We start from the raw sequence: 20,749 nt of genomic DNA, 5'->3' as shown, positions 1-20,749 counted from the left end.
AAAAGAAAAAGTAAATCTTTTATTATAAGTTAATTTGTCAGGGATCTTATAAGGGAAAAATGCCAAATCGATTCTTATAATTTACTTGATTTATAATTAGTTTCATGAGATATCAAAGTGACTGTTAAGATTTTTAAAATATGTCAAAAAAATAATTTACTCATTACAGTTAAATTTAATAGTAATTATTTAAAATTTGGCCCAAAAAAAATAAATTATTTTTTTAACATATTTTAAGATTTTTTGAGCTCATTTAATTTCATGAAAAGTTAATTACAAATCAAATAAATTATAGGGTCTGATTTTACAATTTTTCAGTTCTTATTATATCGGGAGATGGAAAAGCAATATTTATCGTACATCACAAACAAGGATTTGTGTGTCTCCAAGTGTCCGAATATGATTGGAAACCGAGCACACAAAAGGACGATGAAGATTTGCTGACTATTCTTCCACGAGAAAAACATTCGTCGTAAAATGAATCCCGACCGTAGAAATGCACGAAACAGTAGGCTTAATTGACGTGTCTAATTTGAATTGAAACACGTACAAACATGCTCGTAAATGCTCTCTGTACTGCACGTACCATGCATCTTGAGCTTCTCCTTTAAATACTGAGCTGATCTTCTCAGATCTTTACACACATACTTGCAAGAAATTGGCCATGGCTTCCCTTCTTCAACCAAATACCAGTCATTATGGGCAAAACCAGAACCCAAAAACTCCACGTTCAGCATCTTTAGAACTGGAAACCATTGATATTGATCCGGTGCCTGCAGGTGATGGAGGAGTAAGCGCCGTTAGAAGTACTACGCCGGAGGAGGGTAGTGATTTCCTGACATGGAAAGATTTGTGGGTGACGGTTTCAAACGGAAAGAGTGGTAGCAGATCAATACTTGAGGGTGTGACTGGTTATGCACGACCAGGGGAGGTCTTGGCCATAATGGGTCCTTCTGGTTGTGGCAAGTCTACCCTCCTTGATGCTCTCGCAGGTAAAATTGTCGTTTTTGTTCTAGAATGTTTATCGCTCTGAGAACAAAAAGATTATCAACAAAAATCTATGGACAAATGTATATATAACTTGTATTTTATTCATGTTGCAGGGAGATTAGGCTCAAACATAAGGCAGTCAGGGGAAATTCTCATCAATGGCCATAAACAGGCGCTGGCTTTTGGGACATCGGTAAGGAAGAAGATCGAAGAAGAGAAAAAGAAAAAGAAAATCTTTATTTTATTTTTATTTCTATCATCGATTATTCTAAAAGCTTAAGTTTATAGAAAGAGTAATGTTATTTTTCACACCATCTCATACCAGTTGACGTGGTTTATTTTAATTAACTTTAACATGTCAAAAAAAGAAAGGAAAACTACTTAAAATACGCACCACGTCAGTTGGTGTAAAATAGGTGTAAAGAGTAACTTTACTCTTATAAAAAATAGTGGATTTAATCATTTAATTAATATATCTTAACGTAAGAACTCAAATTGTCTCTTAATAAGTGAGATCCAACATGTGAAATATTTAATTGAAATAGAGGTAAATTGTTGAGTCAAGACTTATGTTTTAATACCATATATGTTAAATCACTAATTATCTCAAAAGCTTAAACTTATATAAAATGGTTGATTTAATTATTTGATTAATAGTCTAATATTTTAAATAAATAAAGAAACAAATATATTTCTTCAAGAATTGTAGCAAATATCACTAAATCAATTCTTCTTGACTATAAAACCTTGCTAATTAGTCTAATTTCACCATGGTGGTCATAGGCATACGTAACACAAGATGATACTCTGATGACAACATTAACGGTGAGAGAAGCCGTGCATTACTCAGCTCAGCTCCAACTGCCGGACTCCATGTCCAAGTCAGAGAAGAAGGAGAGAGCCGATTCGACAATAATAGAAATGGGGTTGCAGGATGCCATGAACACAAGAATTGGTGGGTGGGGAGCCAAAGGCATCAGTGGTGGGCAAAAGAGAAGAGTCAGCATCTGCATAGAGATCCTCACACGCCCCAAGCTTCTCTTCCTCGACGAGCCAACGAGCGGACTCGACAGCGCAGCATCATATTATGTGATGAGCAGAATAGCAAGGCTGGATCAAATGGATGGAGTTGGAAGGACCATAATTGCTTCCATCCATCAGCCCAGCAGTGAAGTCTTCCAGCTTTTCCACAATCTTTGCCTTTTGTCGTCCGGGAGAACAGTATATTTTGGTCCTGCTTCTCTAGCCAATGAGGCAAGTATCTCTGCTATATATATATGTTAAGAACAGCTTTCTAGTGCTAAATGCTGGACGAATTTAAGTCAGTATTGCTTCGCTTGAAAGAGAGATTAATACACTAAGTTTGACTTATGAGTTTAGAGCCAAAAGTCCCCTTTACCTTTATTGACCTTCATGTTGTGTTCCGGCCTAATCCTGGGGTTATTTCCCACGATGGCCTTAGTTTAAACATCCCACATCCCTAAAAGTGGACAAGGATCCTCTCTAGTTCACTTGAACTGGTGAGGAACCGGTCAGTACAAACATGAGGACAAAATTATCTGTTCATATTTTTTTGGATAATTTTGCCCTTATGTTTGTATTGATCGGCTCTTTTCCACTTCACTTGAACCGAAGAGGATCCAAATGCCCCAAAAGTAGGATTGTATCCGGCATAGTGGGGTTGATGATTATCTGGCTTGGAGCACAATTCACTGTTATTGGGCCTGATTTCCTACTACACATGGCAAAATGGAACCGGGCCTCAGACTGATCAGTTCAGTCAGCCGGTCGGCTCAATTCCTAACAATATATGTTTATGTGTACAAAGTATATATACATTTGGTGTTGGAATATGTAACTAAACTTTCCCCTGTTTCAATTTAATGTAGTTTTTCGCTTCCAATGGCTTTCCCTGCCCGACTCTCCAAAATCCATCTGATCACTTCCTGAAGACCATAAACAAGGATTTTGAAAAGGTCAGGGAAATTTCACAATACTTTCAGTCTTATTGAAGTTCTCGTATGGGAATATGTTAGGTAGCTTGTTGATATGATCTAGAAAACAATCTCCTTAGAAATCTAAGAAATTCTTCTTTTTTATTTGAATTACTTGCAGGATCTTGAGCAAGGTGTAGATGGAAGAACACCCACAGAGGAAGCAATTGTCACTCTTACAAAGTCATATAAATCATCTGAGGCGTACCAACAAGTTGGAAGACAAGTAGCTGAAATATGTAAACAAGTAATTAAGCTGCAGACAATTATTTTTATAGCTTAATTTCTTTCCACAGATAAAGATAAAAAGAAATTAAAGACTGAAATTGACATCTCTGTTTCAGGATTGTGGAGCAGTGGAGAAGAAGAAGAGAAGGCGTGCTAGCTTTATAACTCAGTGTCTGGTTCTTACAAGGAGGTCTTTCGTGAACATGTATCGTGATCTAGGCTACTACTGGCTGCGCCTAGCTATCTATGTGGCATTAGCTTTAGGCCTCGCCACCATCTTTTACGATCTTGGTTCTACTTATGGATCAATTCAGGTGTGATAATTCTTATCCTGGACAAAAATATATATTTGGATAGCAAGTCAGGTTTAGATCATGTCGAAGGATAGATAGAAAATTATACAAATCAACCCTAATCTTACCCATTTAATTAAACGGATTAGACCCGTCAACCCCAGCCCACTAATTTCGTGTTGGGTTCACGAGTAGTATCAATAATTGTTAACCCTTATGTCACATGTTGAGTTTACATCGTATCGAGGCATTGATATAAAATTATATGGATCAACCCTAATCTAACTCAACCCATTTAATTAAATGAATTAGACTCCTCAATCCTAACTCGTTAATTCTATGTTGACTTCGTACCATGTTTACGGGTCGTGTAAAAAATTGTGACCCTACTTGGTACACATGTGGCATAGAGGCCGGATTCAGTATATACAGATTAGGATCAGTACTTAAAAAGCTAAATTAATCATTATACATTTTGATTTTTTCAGGCAAGAGGTTCACTGCTAATGTTTGTAGCTACATTCCTAACTTTCATGGCCATTGGTGGATTCCCTTCTTTCGTGGAGGACATGAAGGTTTGTTGTGTTTTACTCATCGTTGAACTATTAATCACTTTTAAGCACAGATTTTATCAAAAAATTTATGGTAAATTTCACTTACTTTCAAACTATCAAGAGTTTTACGATTATATTCTTGAATTATTAAGTTTCAGTTCCTTTTAAATTTACACATCTGTTAATTTTTTGTTAAATTCTAACTAAGGATGCCAGAATGCCAAAACATCCTCCTTTTTAAATATCTTTTTTTTTAAAAAAAAAAAAAAAAAAAAAAAAAAACCTCATTTGATAACATACACCCATGGTCAGGCCATTTTTTTTTTTTTTTTGGTATTTTTATAAGTTACATAAGAGTATAAACGACATTTCACTTATTAGCCGTTTGACTTAATGCAAATCTCTAATGGTAGAAGTGAAATTAAAATAGTCTGAATTATGGAAAACCAACATTATAAATTTTGAGATTCGAAATTATGATTGTATGACCCTTGTCAGTTTGGAAATAAGTGAAGTTTCTCAAAATTTTATGATAGTACTTATTCTCAATATATGCACACTTATGAGCAGTTGATTTAATCATATCATTGTATTTTGTACATATTTTTCTGAGCACATATCATTATCAATTGTTACAAATGTTTTCTATTCTCTCAAATATCCAGGTATTTGAACGAGAAAGATTAAATGGGCATTATGGGACAATTACATATGTAATCGGCAACACATTTTCTGCTGTTCCATACTTGTTATTGATTTCATTGATTCCTGGAACAATTGCTTATTACCTTCCTGGACTTCACAAAGGAGCTGAACACTTCATATACTTTATTGCCGTGCTATTTGTTTGCATGATGCTGGTGGAGAGCCTGATGATGATTGTTGCAAGCCTCGTGCCTAATTTTCTAATGGGTATAATAACGGGTGCCGGAATTCAAGGGCTCATGCTTTTAGTCGGTGGATTCTTCCGATTGCCAAACGACATGCCCAAGCCAGTTTGGAAATATCCATTCTACTACATTGCTTTCCACAAGTATGCCTACCAAGGGATGTACAAGAACGAGTTTGAAGGGCTAACCTTTCCGGGCAATCCTGCCGGAGGGCCACGCACAGTTACCGGTGAAGAAATTTTGAGGGATACGTGGGAAATGGAAAGGGGTTACTCTAAGTGGGTGGATCTTGCTATCTTGTTGGGAATGGTAGTTTTGTATCGAATTTTGTTTCTGGTTATCGTTAAGAGCAGTGAGAAGATCAGGCCTGCTTTAAGAGCTTTCTTGTCAGCGCCTCCCAAGCAAACAGCAACGGTCATGGTAAATCCCTCTGCTACACCTTTACATGGGGAGAATCTGTAGAAAAGTGCATTGATGAAAGTGTAATAATATTAGCAAATAATGTTGAGGAGATGAAACTCAATATTAGAGAATATATAGTGTAACTTGGTTAGCAAGTGTAATATTAGAAAACAGTGTATTTTGACTTCTTAAATAAGAATATATATGGGGGTGATCGCACTATAACAATTAATGATGGATATTCTTACACTCTTTAATCTTTATGAATGGTGAAAACGTCCGTAAAAGTTATCAAGTTTGAGGAGATGTAACTCTTCAGAAGGGAAACAACTTGGCACAAGGTTGTATCCCTTCATTAACAGTAGCATCAAATCCTATAAAAAGTTAATTTATGGGAGGCATTAATTTAGCTCTTTTGGATATGCAATTTTTCGTATACTTTTTTATTGTTTTTAAGTTTGTGAATATGGTGAAAAAAAAAAAAGTTTAAAAAGAAAAAAAAAAATGAAGAAACATGTTTGGGAATGTGAATTAAATTGAATATAATTCATGGATTCTCTCCTCGGTTCAATATTTGTGTAGTCTCTTAATAGTGTGTTTGGATTCAGAATAGAATCCATATTCTATTCTGAATCCAATTCTGCCTTCAATGATGACTAGGACCCACACACTGTCTCAATAAAATGCGTGGGTCCCGCATTTAATTAATAAAATAATAATAAATTATTATTTTTTTAAAAAAAAAATAACAATTTTTTTTAAAAAAATAATAACTTAAAAAAAAAAAAAAAAAAAAAAGGCAGGGTGGCTGCCGGTTGGTAGCCATCCCTCAAAGGGGGTGGCGCACTGCCACCACCATAGGTGGCCGGGGGTGGCCGCGCGCCACCCTAGACCACTGGGGGTGGCCGCGCGGCCTCCCCCGACCTTTGGGGGTGGCCGCGCAGCCACCTTCAAAACCTGGGGTTGGCCCGCGCCACCCCCCAAAGGGGTGGCTACCAACCGACAGCCACCCCTTGCTTCTACTTTTTTTTTAATTTTTTAAATTTAAATTTAAATTATGTTTTTTCTTTTAAAAAGAAAAATTATTTATTTTTTAATTAAACAATCAATATATAATAAATAATTATTATTTAAATCATTATTTCACACAACTTTTCATAATACTAATCATTATACACAACTTTTCAAACTTCCAATCATTTCTTACCATTAAAAATAATATTTTTTAATCTAAAAATTCAACACCTAAACACAACTTTTTGCCTCGAAATTTGCAATTAGAATAAGAATTCAATTCTAATTCTAAAAATTCAATACCCAAACGAAGTGTTTGTGTTTGGAATGGAAGATTTGTGTACAAATTGTGGATCGATATGGGAAGTCATCGCTGCTTTCACTTGTGAAAGCCTTTGACTTTGTTCTTGCTGTCTACAAAGGTTTCTGCAACCTGAAGCAGGTTGGGTTAGTTTCAAAGTTTTTCAGCTTTAAGTTCCTTAATTTCTAATGGGTAATATTTTTTTATGGATAATTGCATCATTGGTCCTTGGGGTTGGCCTAAATTACAAATCACTCCCTGTGGTTCACAAAGTTCATGGAGAGCTCTTATGGTAAACTATAATTACAAATCAGTCTCTGAACACGTTTTTCGTCCACCAAGTTAACAGATTCCATTAGTCAGCCACGTCACACTCAATAGAAAGTTGACATGTGTCCATTACAATAAAAATAAATAAATAAATAAAACCAAACAATTTTTTTTTAAAAAAAAAAAAAAAAAAAAATACTGAAGGGATGACTACCGGTTGGGTAGCCACCCCTTTGGAGGTGGTCTGGCCACCCCCAGGGCATTTAGGGGTGACCCAAAGACCTTTTATGAACATTTTGAATCATATATGAAGTGATTTGTAATTTTGGTCAACCCCAATGATCAATGGTACAATTATCTTTTTCTTTTCTTTTTTTCTTTTTTTATTCGTAGAAGTTTGCTGTTTGCGTACTTTGTTTTTGGTTAGTGAGAGAACTGATGTAAAACAGAGAATGAAAAGCAGAGTTGTTCTATTTCCAAGACAATGTGAAAGATAAATTGAACCAAGTTTAATAGTTGGACTAAGAACAAAAGAATTGTTGATTTTCAGCATTTTCTTAGCTACCAAAAATGTTATATTATTGATGAGTATGGAGTGTTTGGTGGAAATGTTGCAGGTGGATCTCAAGCTTAACATTTGTAGAGGTACTTCAGTTTGGAAAATTTTAGTTCGGGAAGCAAAAGCTTACTCAGCTTCAAAGATTATTGAAAATTTTTTAAGGATTAAAAAGTATGGGTTAAATACAATTCACCCCCCTGAAGTTGTCGGCCATTTTTAATTTGGCTACTAAAGTTTAAAAAATTGAAATGTACCCCCCGAAGTTCCAGAAATTTGCAATTCAGAGATTCCGTCACCCTCAGCGGTTAAACCTGACGGAAAAGTCAACACATTCGTGTCACGTACCATGTCCAAAGATAACGTCCCATTTATACCATTGTTTTAGTATGTTAAATTACCTTAATGCCCTTGAAAAAAACACACGCCTTTTAGGTCAAAAAAAAAAAAAAAACTAACACTCGTGTTCTTCGATCAGTTGAAAACACTAACTCTCTTGTTCTTCGAACCAGAGCATCTCGTCTGCTGTCAACAACTACGAAGTGTGACATTGCGACCATGTGTTACGGAAATTAGAGATTTCTCTCACGAGGGCATTGATTTCCATTTTGTGGTTGGAGGTAAGTGAAAAAATGAACATTTTAAAATTAGGGTTGTGTTGAAATTGGGGATTTTCGAGTTATATTGTTTGGGTTTATATTGTGTTGAAATTAGCCATATTCTAAAATTCCTTTAATGAATTTTGCGATGTTGCGAAATTTATTGTGTTGGAATGTTGCTTATACATGTGAATGTTGAGTTTGCCGGTTTTGTAAAATTGTTACCTTTTTGTTTTGGGTCGACTTTAGCTAATGAGTTGTAATCATATGTTGCTTTCAAGTGTGCATAGATGCTGTCAATTGTTGCATTATCATTTTGTGAGGTTAGGTCCATTGCAATAACGATAGTGGTCTGTAAATCCAATTTATTTAGTTGCCTCATAAGGTCTTTGTCATGTTGTCTGATTAGGAGAAACATTTATATGCTTGTTTAACAATAGTGGTCCCAAAATGTACCCAATTGCATTATTTTCAATAACTCTCTTGCTTTTTGTCTAGTGGAAGGAGATAATACACCCTGCCTTTTTCTCTCTCTACCTCTTCTTCAGGCCCACATTCATGTCTTATACCAATATCATAATCAGAAAGTCTACTATTGTAGTCTTTATATTCATTACTCAAAAAGTCTATTATGCTTTTTTTTTTTTTTTTTGTATTATTTGTTTACTCAAGTATTTTACAATTTCACCATTTAGGATGGGATCCCCCGAATTGGTCTTTGAGGTTCATTATGGGGGCAGGTTTGACAGACACTTCAGGTGTGAGTATGTTAGTGGTTCTGCTAAAGTACATCACGAGACTTTTGATCATGATAAGCTATCATTCTTTGGGATAGAAGGTATTTTAAAAGAATACGGCTACAAGTCTGGAGATTTGATGTATTTTAAAGACCCTGGGAAGAGTCTCGTGGATGGTTTGTACCTAATAACTTTTGACGATGATGTCTTGTTTTTGTCTTCTTGCTATATCGGCTATAACATTGTGCATTTATACATTGTATCGTTTGGGGAAGGGAGAGGTGATGAAGGTGATAATGAAGAAGATGATTATGAAGATGAAAATGATTATAGAGCTAGGGTTGGTTTGCATGATCCGTGGTGGGAAGGTAGGTTGAGTGATAATGAAGATCTGTTTGATCTTGATATGGATGGAGGTGATGGTTGGCCTAGACCCTCCACACAATCTAATGGTGGTGGTGGTGGGGCTGAACCCTCCACACAGTATTCTTTCGAGGGTGAGGCTGATGACAATACTAATGAGAGTGATGATGATGACAATACTGAGACTGTTGAAGTGGATTATGATGTCAATAATGTTGGTATGTCTGAAGGTGGTGGCAGTGTCATGAGCTCATTTGAGATTCCTGATGACGAGGAAATTAATTCTGACATGGGGAGGAGTGATATACTGGAGTCACCATGTCCTAGTGGGGAAGATGAAGAAGTTAAACATGCACCCAATCATGATTTCCATGCAGTTGACCTAGTTGATCCAGACATCAAACTGAAACAAAAATTCTCAAACATTAAGATGTTTAGAGAGGTTGTTAAGATGTATAATGTGAGAAGGGGGAAAGACATCAGATTTAAAATAAATGAAAGGAGAAAGTGTATTGTGGTGTGTAGAGATCCCAAATGTCATTATCGTGTGTATGGCCAACAGATGGTAGATGAGCAGTCATTCCAAATAATTTCTATGTAGCCGAAACATGTGTGTGGCAGGAAATATAAAAATTCCATTGTAAATGCAACTTGGATAGCTAACAAGCTAATTGACAAGTTTAAGGTTCAGCTCAACATGCCATTGGATATGATATTGGATGAAGTGAATGATAGGTGGAAGGTAGATGTGAGTGCAAGTTGTATGTATAGGGCTAGGAGGAAGGCTGGAAAACAAATTTATGGCAGATTAGAGTGTCAGTATGAGAGGTTGTGGGATTATTGTGAAACTGTGAGAAGGACCAATAGAGGAAGTGACATGTTGATGAAGGTGGAAAGACCATGCCCTGAGATTCCACCCAAATTTCATAGGCTATACATGTCATTTGCAGCCATGAAGAAGGGATTTCTATATGGTTGTAGGCCAGTTATTGGGGTAGATGGGTACTTTTTAAAAGGGCTATTTAAGGGAATGCTATTGGCTGCTGTTGGTCGGGATGGCAACGACAATATGTACCCGATTGCATATGCGGTTGTTGAAGCTGAAACCAAGGACAGTTGGACTTGGTTCTTGGAAACCCTGGTGTCAGATCTTGGAACACATGACCGGCATGCTAGGCCGACGTTTATATCGGATCTACAGAAGGTGATTGCTTTGCACACCATTAGTTCATATATATGTATATATACTAGTCATTTTATTTATTGCTAATTTACTCTTTACTTTGTTTTTGTAAGGTCTTATGCCTGCCTTTGAGGATGTGATACCGATGGTGGATCATCGAGTTTGTGTTAGACATTTATGGGCAAACTTTCGAGATGAAGGGCATCGAGGGGTTGCACTGAAAGATAAGCTATGGGCTGCAGCATGTGCCTATACCGAAGCCGAGTTCAATGCACGTATGCAGGAGTTGAAAAGAATAAGCTCAGCTGCTTTTGAGTACTTGGACAAGATTGATCCAAGTGGGTGGTCTAGAGCATGGTTCCACGATTACCCTAAATGTGATCTTCTTGTGAATAACATATGTGAGTGTTTCAATGCCTACATTCTGAAAGCTCGTGACAAGCCTATATTGACCATGTTGGAGATGATAAGAATAAAACTCATGAGGAGGTATCAAGTCAAAAGAGATGGCATTTCAAAATTGACTGGGAAGTTATGTCCTAAGGTGGTAAAGAAGCTGGAGTCAATTAGGCTAGATGCAATGGAATGTGTTTCCCATTTTGCTGGTGAGAAGTTATTTGAAGTGGAAGCTCCCAGACGGTTGCGGTATGTTGTGGACTTGCATAAGAAAACTTGTGGTTGTAGACAATGGGAAATGACTGGTATCCCATGTGCGCATGCAGTTTCTACTATACTGTTTGATTGTAGGGATCCTGAGGATTATGTCCATGAATATTACAGTTTAGAGATGTACAAAAAACCATATGCCCCGCTAATATACCCTATGCCTAGTGAGGAACAATGGGTCCATGCTGTTGGGCATGACATATTGGAACCTCCAAGACGAAGAGTCGTCCCAGGTAGACTTAGGAAGCTACGAAGAAGGTGTCCTGATGAGAGTAGAGACCCTAAGAATCCAAACAGAATAAGGAAATTTGGAGCAAGGATGAGATGTTCCAAGTGTGTGGTAGTTGGGCACAATAAAAGGGCATGTCCACTAAATGGGGCTGGACCCTCCGCACAAGCTTCACAGTCTGGAACAGAGGTCGAGCGTCCTAGCTAGCCTGCAGCAAGTGTGAGTTAACTATATTCATTGTCATTACTACTTATGTTTATTTTTACAAATAATTACTATGTCTAACATATATATTTATCTCAACTTTTTGGTTTTATGCTATTTTATTCAGTCACAAAGTGGTTGTTCCAGCATATGTAGAAGAACCAAAACCCCTGCAAGAAGGGTTGGTATGAAGGTACTGTAGTTAGTTAATATTTGTCATGCTATGGCTAACTCTATGGCTATTAACAAATTGACAGAAAAATGGAAACCCAAGTCCATCTGTTGCCACAAGAAGTTTCTAGCCAACACCTGAGGCTGCAAGGAGTTTCCAGCCAGCACCTAGTTTCTAGCCAGCACCTGAGGTTGCACAAAGTTTCCAGCCAGCGCCTGAGGCTGCAAGGACACTGGGAAACACTCAATCTGGTGCTGCAAGATTTCTCCCACCTTTAGCATGGGGCAGAGTGCCAACCCAAGCAGCTTCCAAAGCAGTATATGTTGCTCCAAAAGTTTGACAGTCTGCTAGGTTGAAGGCTATGTTCCGTAGTGCTCCCATTAAAAAAGGTCCAATTGTAACCATTGACCTTGATAGTGATTCAGAACCTCAACGTGTAGCAGAGACCAGTGTATCACATGCCTCGGCAGTCAAAGGCTAAGGCAAAGGCAAAAATATTGTGCCAACCGTTGAAAAAGGGATTCAAATTATGCAAGCGAAGGAAAAGAGGATGAACCCAATTTGGAAGAACTAATTGTTGTTGTTTGTTGTTTTTAGAAGAACCAAAAAACTTATGTTTGTTGTTTTGAGAAGAACCAGTTTCTGTGGTGTTCAGATACAATATGTAAGGCATGGTTTGTAAGGAAATATGTAGGGTTCTGTTTTGATACAATATGTGTATTGAATGGGAGAATGTGTTCTCCCATGGTTTTTAATATTCTTGTTAATACCTATAAAGGTTCTGTAGGCATTTTCCCAGGCATATTTCAACATTACCAAATGATAGTGCTTTGGTTTTTTTCAATTCTGTGTTGATTAGGAAATTACATATTACCTATTGCTACAGGAAGTATCAAGGAGTTGTCTAAACACACCTCTTTTGTAGATTGTTGGAATTTGCAATCATTGTTATGATTGGATGTTAGCTATTGCAGTTTGGGTTTGTTTACTTGGTTTGTAAAGGGTTTTGATGCTATATGCAGCAATAGGTTGAGGTCTATAAAGTAGCATTGGTGGTTTGATGCTCTCAAGGTCAAACGGTGAAGGGCCAGTAGATGAGGCTTGTTTTCTGCTCCTGAACAGGATTGGTGTGTATAATGGAGTTAGGTCAATGCCATACATAAATTTATATACCAACCTAATCTCTTTTGTTTTTCAAAACAAAAATCCAAAGTTGTTACTATCTCAGATTTGCAGCATGAGATAATTAATATCAAGAAAGAAATAATTGATTTGAAAAATGACATGCATCATTGCATCATATTAAATCTGATAATCAAGACTTAAAAAGTCAACTGTTAATCTCAAATCTTCATAAAAAATTTCCAAATGGAAAATGAAGATTTAAAAAATGAAGATATTACTAGTAATCAACATGAGCATTCCAATGACCCTGAATCTAGCAATGCAACTGTCTGTTCCAGTAGTAATTTGAAATTTGTTAAACTTGTTAAAAGTTTCATACCACCTAAATGGTATGCAAAGATTACTGTTATTATTGCAAATGACTATTCTTTTGATGCTATTGCCTTGATTGATTCTTGATCTGACATGAATTGCATCCATGAAGGATTAGTTCCTAGTAAGTATTTTGAGAAGTCTACTGAAAGATTAAACTCTGCCAGTGGAGATTCTCTTCATATTAAATATGAGTTTAGTAAAGCCTATGTTTGCCAGAATGATGTTTGTTTCCCCATTCCTTCTGTACTTGTTAAAATCATGAAGAGTGATAAAGTAATTTTAGGAAATCCTTTCCTTTGCTTACTTTACCCAATCTCTTCTATTGATGAATCTGGGATAACGACTGTTAAGATGGGAACAGAAGTTAAATTCACTTTTGCTTCCACACTTGATATTGAGCTTGATCAGCTCAATCTAGTCTCTGCTAAAACCAAACACTTGAACTCCTTGAAACAGGAACTCAAGTATAAGAGAATTGTTTAGCAACTCTCTGACAAACTGCTGCAATCCAAGATTGCTGCTTTTAATAACAAACTTGTTGATACTATTTGTTCAGACTTGCCCAATGCTTTTAGGCACCGAAAGAAGCACATCGTTGCTTTACCTTATATTAAGGACTTCTCCGAAAGGAAAGTTCTTACTAAAGCTAGGCCTATTCAAATGAATGCCGAAACTTTAGATTTTTGCCAAAAGGAAATTGCTGATTTACTTGCGAAAAATATTATTCGCAAAAGTAAGTCTCTTTGGTCTTGTACTGCTTTTTATGTTATGAAAAATGCTGAACTCGAAAGAGGTTCTCCTAGCTTAGTAATTAATTACAAACCTTTGAATGATGTTTTAGAATGGATTAGGTACCCCATTCCTAATAGGAAAGACCTAGTCAACCGCCTTAGTGAAGCCCTCTTCTTCTCTAAGTTTGATATGAAATCTAGATTTTGGCAGATCCAGATTACTGAAAAGGATAGGTATAAGACAGCCTTTACCACTCCCTTTGGACATTATGAATGGAATGTTATGCCTTTTGGACTTTAGAATGCCCCTAGTAAATTCCAAAGGATCATGAACGACATTCTTAATCCCTTTAGTCATTTTGCCATTGTTTACATTGATGATGTCCTCATCTATTCTAAATTCATTAATGAGCATTGGAAACATTTGAATTCGTTTCTAGATATCATTAAAACTAATGGACTTGTTGTTTCTGCAAAGAAAATTAAATTATTCCAGACCAAGGTTAGATTCCTTGGTTTTGACATTTCTGAAGGACAGATTCGTCCCATTGATCGAGCTATTGAATTGGCCAGCAAATTCCCTGATTTTATTACTGATAAAAATCAACTCCAAAGATTTCTTAGGTCGTAAAATTATGTTGCTGACTTCTACAAAAATTTGAGGAAATATTGCAAACCCTTGTTTGATAGATTGCAAAACAATCCTTCTCCTTGGACAGAAGTCTACACCTCTCTTGTTAAAGAGATCAAGACTCATGTTAGATCTCTCCCTTGTTTAGGAATTCCCACTGATAGTGCTTTCAAGATTGTTGAAACCAATGCCTCCGACATTGGTTACGGAAGAATTTTGAAACAGATTGTTTCACTAGAATCATCCGAACAAATTGTTTGATTCCATTCTAGATCCTGGAATAATGCACAAAAGAACTATAGTACTATTAAAAAAGAAATCCTTTATGTTGTTCTTTGCATTTCAAAGTTTCAATCTGATTTATTAAATCAAAATTTTTTATTAAGAATTGATTGCAAATCTGCAAAGTATGTTTTGAAAAAAGATGTTGAAAATATTGCTTCAAAACAGATATTTGCTCGTTGGCAAGCAATTTTAAGTGTTTTTTATTTTGATATTGAATATATTAAAGGAATTAATAATTCCATCCCTGATTTTCTCACTCGTGAATTTTTGCAGTGCCACCATGGCAAGTAAAAAGGATTGAGGAAAAGGAAAAATTGTTAACCCTCCTATTAGCATGTCCTTGGTTACCAAACCAGAGTCTTCCCCTATTGGCACTCCAGCTGCTACCCCTATTACCACTTCATTGGCCCTTACTAATCGGTTCATGACCTTCAGTCCCGAACCAAATATTACATTCAGTAGTGCCCTCGCTACTGATTTTAATCCATTTCTTGGTTCTCCCCAAAAACCAAGATTGCCATTTATTAAAGCTGAAAAATCATCAGCTTATATTCGGCTTCCTTATTTTCAACACCTGTTCTTCATTGAAATAGGAATGGCCCCCATTAAAGATCCAAGCCAATTGGCTCTTTCCTATTTCCCCCCTCGTTTTCATTGGGTTCCTGAACACCCCCTCAAAGACATCTCCTATTATACCACTATTTTGGTTGAAACAAAATCGGCCCATTTCAAATCGATTCCAGACCAAAAAACTGGTAAGACTCTTTACATGAGTGTCTATTTTGACAGGGTTCTCCTTATCAAAGATTGGGGTGATCACCCTTCCCAGCCCAGAATGCTTTCCAATTTTGAGCTGTCTTACTCGTATTACGATTACATGGACGCCTGGTTCAGATTCATGCTTTACCAAAACTCCGCTAATAACCACTCTTGGTTTATTAATTTTGATAAAAAGTTTACTGGGATCCTCCCTCTTTAGTTCTCAAAATGGTGGGGACAGTTCGGAACAATTCCAGACATTTTCCCTCTGCAGCTTGCCAAAGCCTTTAGAACCTTCAGAGACCATTACAACACTGATGTTTATGGAAAGAAATTCCCTACCATAATGCATTTTGCTATAAAATTCCAGATTTCTTGGATTTTAAAATGAAATTATGTTAAAGATGGTGATATCATTGATCGCCATTGGTTTGTTAAATGGTGGGACAAATTCCCACAAAGAGTACTTCCCCGGCAGTTACAAGGATTTCGCCAAGAAGTCTCCATCTGAAAAGAGTACTTCCCCGGCAGTTCCTACTACAGTCCCGTTAATTACTACTATTGGGCTTGTTACACCATCACACTTCCTTCCTACTCCAGAAGAAAAGAAGGTTGCTGTTGATAAGGTCCCAAATGACAAGTCTGTTACTGCCTCATCCTCTTCATCCAAGAAGAAGAAGAAGAAAGGCCCTTCCAAAAATGATATGAGAATGTTCCAACAATTTCTCAAAACATGCAAGGAAGAAAATAATGTTGAAGACAGTGGAGATGAAGAAAATTCTAACTTTTCCGGATTCTCCCGGGATAGGCTTATGCGGAGAAAACCGCCACCTATTCAGGCATGACCCGATTTGTACTCAGGATGCTTTAGATGCCCTAGATACGATTCCAGGCATAGAGGACATCCCAGAACTCAATTATTGACTCTCACGAGTCCATTACTGTTGGTTCACGCTCCAGACAGCATCATTGGCTCCACCAGAGCTCCATCGAAAGTTTGCCTATCTTTTGCGGAATTATTGGTTGCTTTTACAGCTGGCCGACAACTTTACTGACTGCTATAGTCCCAACGCATGCTGATCTACAGTCTTGTTATTTTACTATTTTACCCCTGTAATTGGCCTATTTAAAGGACCAAAGCCTTCGGGGTAAGGCAGAAGCTTTTAGAACAAGAAATTCCTTTCCTGCTATCATATTATCCACCTGTTGATCTTCCGATCTCCCATTTGTATTAATATCCATGTTAATTCTGTAAGTATTTCAATTTTATTTTGAAATAAAATTACAGTTTGCTAATTCTGTTAAATTTGATAAAATTTATTTTATCATTTTCATTATCATTATCTGCATCCCCATTGGCTGGTTCCTTACCGCCTAATCCCCTTATTCCCTCTCATACACACACACAACTCTCTCAGGTCTCTCTAGATCTGTTGCTTCCGCCCCCTTTTTGGTATTAGAGCCATAAGTGTTAAGATCTGTATCATTTTGTTAATCTTCTCTCTCAACTATTAAAACTTATGTTTTCCAAATACTTTCTCCTTAAGGTTAGGGAATATAACCACCCCCCCGTACAGGCCGCTTTTTAACACAGACTTGGTTCCCGTCCAAGCAAGGGTAGGTGTTTAGGGATTGGTCGAAAAAAGGTCTAGGGTCAGGGTATGTGTCGTGAAATAACCAACTAAGGTCAAATGCTTTGTTGATTATGTTTGTTTTAATTTTTGTTTGATTTGATTTTCAAGATGTGGAGGTCTAGCTCTTCAGTTAGCTTTAGGTCCTCTATTAATCACCCTGATAATGTGTGTAATTCTGAACATTACTATGTTGAAGGTGATTCCTCTTTTGATTTTAAAAATTGAAGTATCCCAAGACTCCCTGCTAAGGAAGTGTATAACACTTCCTGGTTTAAAAGTTCTTTTCAAACTGAATATGCCATTAAAACTGTTGAACAAACCATTCCTATTTCAAGTAGGAATGAGGATTTTGAACTTTTTGGTAAGAGATTTGTTAACCAGTCTCTTGCTAAAGGTTTTAAATATTTGCATGTTGGAGCTGTTCAAGTTGCTGTTAAACCATTAACACAACTTGGTGTTGATGCTTCTGTATTAATGTGCCTTCGTGATGCCATATTTATTAAATTTAGAACTAGCATTCTTGGCATGGTCCATACATCTTTGTACAATGGACCTGTTTATTTTGATATTTTTTCTAATATAACTCTTGCTTTGAGTGATGTTAATATTTCTAAAGCATTAACCTTGAGTGTTTTAACTTCTGGTTATCACATGATAATTGGTAGTAAACCTTTGGTTATTATCTACCTCATTTATTACAAATTGCTAAAAACCAACTTGAACCCTCAAGCTGTTATTAAAAATTCGGGAGAATCCACTATGTTAATTCAGAGTTCCACCCGAGATGCTAACATCCGAATACCTCGGATGATGAAATGGAGTGAGATCACTCTACCCAGTGAATGGCTAATTGAAAATGCTTCTCAACCAGCCAAGGTTTCTCAAGATGATGCTAATGTTGACTACATCCAACAATATCTTGATGGATCTGTCAAAATTAGTTTCGCCGATTTGAACCTTTCAAGGGTTGAAAGACCTTTGTCTATTAATGAAGGTATAAATTCCTTCTCTGTTAACCAAAGAAAAAAAATTTTTGCTGATTCAACCACTACCAAAGGTTTTCAAAAAAGAGACAAAGATATTGAAAACTTTTTGGCTAATTCTGTTTCTACTGATTACAAACTAAAAGGAATTGCTACTAGTTCCCAAGTTTGTTCTACTTTTTATTCTGCCAAACAATCGGCAGCCTCTTCCCAAGTTTCACAAATTGAAGAAGGAGATGTTTCTCCCTCTGCCTCTGATTTAAATGCTCCTATGCCTGAGCCTGTTTTTCATCATTGTAATGTTATTACTTTTGCTGAACCTAAGAAAATGGGTTTTTATGATCTTGACTGGCCTTCCTTAGAAAGAGATTTTCGTTCTGAAGAAAATCGCCAGAATAGATTTATTTATTTTAGCTTTCTCAGAAAGAGAAAGAGACTTATTAAAAGCTTCTGCCTATATATATATATATCATATCACATGCTTGATTCACATAATAAATGCATTAACAAATTCATTTATTACATTTCACACATTTAAATATTCTTTTTTCATTTCATCTTTCCGTAAGTTAAGTGTATACTCCCACTTGGCCGCTAGAGTTTCCTAAGTGTATACCCTCACTTAACCGCTGGGTTGCTACCAATTTATCTCTCTTATAACTTCGATGTGCTAAGTGTATAACCCCACTTAGCCGGTGGGTTGGCTAGTCATTTTTATTTCACCCTTACTAGTATTGGGGTGCTAAGTGATAACCTTACTTAACCGCTGGGTACTTATCTTTTACAAACTTTTCATATATTACATATAATCATATTTCATTTTCCTTTGAAACTCATTTTCCTTTAAAAATTCATTTTCTTTAAACACATGAAATACATCATATCAACATAATTTATCATAATATTCCCAAATATAATATGCAAGGTCATAATCACATTAAAAATATTGTACAATTTATGCAGTATAACATCAAGTATAGGGTCAGTAAGTTTTATACTTACTGCTTTTGCTTAATCTCTTGAAATGATCCCTTGTATATTTACTACATATTCTCCCTTGTTGAAAGAATCACTACTCCTTCCTATTCCTTTTCTCTTACTTTCTTTATTTGTTTGTGCAATGGACGAAAGAAAAGAAAAGAAATACTTTTGTTTTGTGTTTTGAAAAAGAACACTCAAAAACCAAACAAATGGTAGCCAATACAGGAAGAGGCAACGGTTACGCTTCTATTCGCGTGGGCTTACAATTATTGAACATTTTTGCTGAGATTTGTTCTTCATATATTAATTTGATCTTCTTTGGCTGCCAAACATTTAATGCAACCTACCCTTTTATTTCTCATCTTGCCTGTAGGTGGTATGCATAATTTGAATTTATCAAAACATAAACAAAGGAGGTGTATTTTATAGACAAAACGTGGAGGTAAATTAAATGAAGAGTGATGCATGCTTTATCTTTCATTTTTCTACTGACAAAATTTCCCTCTTCTTTGATAAAAGCTTTGTTATTTATTTATTTATTATACATAAAGTAAAAATTTATGTAGCTTTGAAAGCTACAAAGTAATGGAGAAAGATACCTTTTAAACAAAGTCAAAACCTCATTTTTCAATAGGAACCCATGTGAAACCTCTCTTCTCTTCTATTTGTTTTTTGTTTTTTGTTTTTTTTTTAAATAAAAAATAAAAAAATTTCTAGTATTATTTTTTAAATCACTTCAAAATATTATCTGCTATTACTAGTTCTAACTACTAGCCACTTACCTTAAACTAAATAACTAACACTTTCCTTGATTAAAATAATTAATCTAAATATTACCATAATAAATACTACTTAAATTTAATTATTACATTTCTAATAATTATTTATATTCGCAATTCTTTTATGCTGGGCGTTACAAAAGTTATTTGATGGGCCTTTAAAATGTTTTCATTTCCTTCTATTGTAGTATCATTTTGTTTTCAACTAGTACTAGCTACAATTAACTTACCTCTTTAAAAAAAACAAAAAGCTAACGCAATTTATGTGGTCATGACTTGATGAAAAGTCTCTGTCAATAATGTCAAAAGTCTACAATTTCTTGTTGGTAAGTTCTGCAAAGTTGTTGGAATTGCCTTTAATATACTAGACTTGAAAAGAGCCATATATTGATATTCGTTGACTAGAACATATTGAAAAGGGATTTGATTCATACACAACACCATCACAACAATCACACAACAACCCCTCACATGAGGGTGGGTCCCAGTATGTGGGGTCCACCATCATGTGAGAAGTTGTTGTGTGATTGTTGTGTTGGTGTTGTAAATTTAACATTTTCCTATTGAAAATGTTTTTCCCGAGAAACAAGGGTTTTTTTTTTTTTTTTTTTTCCAAAGAAAATAACATTTGTCCCCTCAATCTACAACCTATGTTGCAATGTTCCATTTAATTTGGTTAACGTATCTTATTGATTTATTATAGGAGTTGTAATTTCTCACTTTTACCCTAAAATGATTAAAATACACATAAAATTTTGAAGAAAAAAAAAAAAGCAAAAAAATTTAAATTCAGAAGAAAAAAAATATCCTACTTTTTATTT

General features: G+C 35.9%; 1 protein-coding gene across 1 annotated transcript; it reads left to right on the top strand.

Annotated features, from left to right (window-relative positions):
* The first annotated feature begins 658 nt into the window (after nucleotides 1–658).
* On the top strand, nucleotides 659–5,614 carry LOC133882268 (ABC transporter G family member 1-like). The gene is made up of 8 exons (XM_062321397.1): nucleotides 659–992; nucleotides 1,104–1,183; nucleotides 1,774–2,244; nucleotides 2,880–2,966; nucleotides 3,106–3,231; nucleotides 3,329–3,526; nucleotides 3,994–4,080; nucleotides 4,725–5,614. Exons 1-8 carry the CDS (start codon nucleotides 665–667, stop codon nucleotides 5,409–5,411), a joined length of 2,064 nt encoding a protein of 687 aa, XP_062177381.1. The 5' UTR covers nucleotides 659–664; the 3' UTR covers nucleotides 5,412–5,614.
* The last annotated feature ends 15,135 nt before the right edge of the window (nucleotides 5,615–20,749 follow it).

This window comes from Alnus glutinosa, chromosome 11 (genome assembly GCF_958979055.1).
Source record: "Alnus glutinosa chromosome 11, dhAlnGlut1.1, whole genome shotgun sequence".
Taxonomy (NCBI): domain Eukaryota; kingdom Viridiplantae; phylum Streptophyta; class Magnoliopsida; order Fagales; family Betulaceae; genus Alnus; species Alnus glutinosa.
The sequence above is the reverse complement of the archived record's forward strand: the minus strand, read 5'-3'. Positions and strand labels throughout refer to the sequence as shown.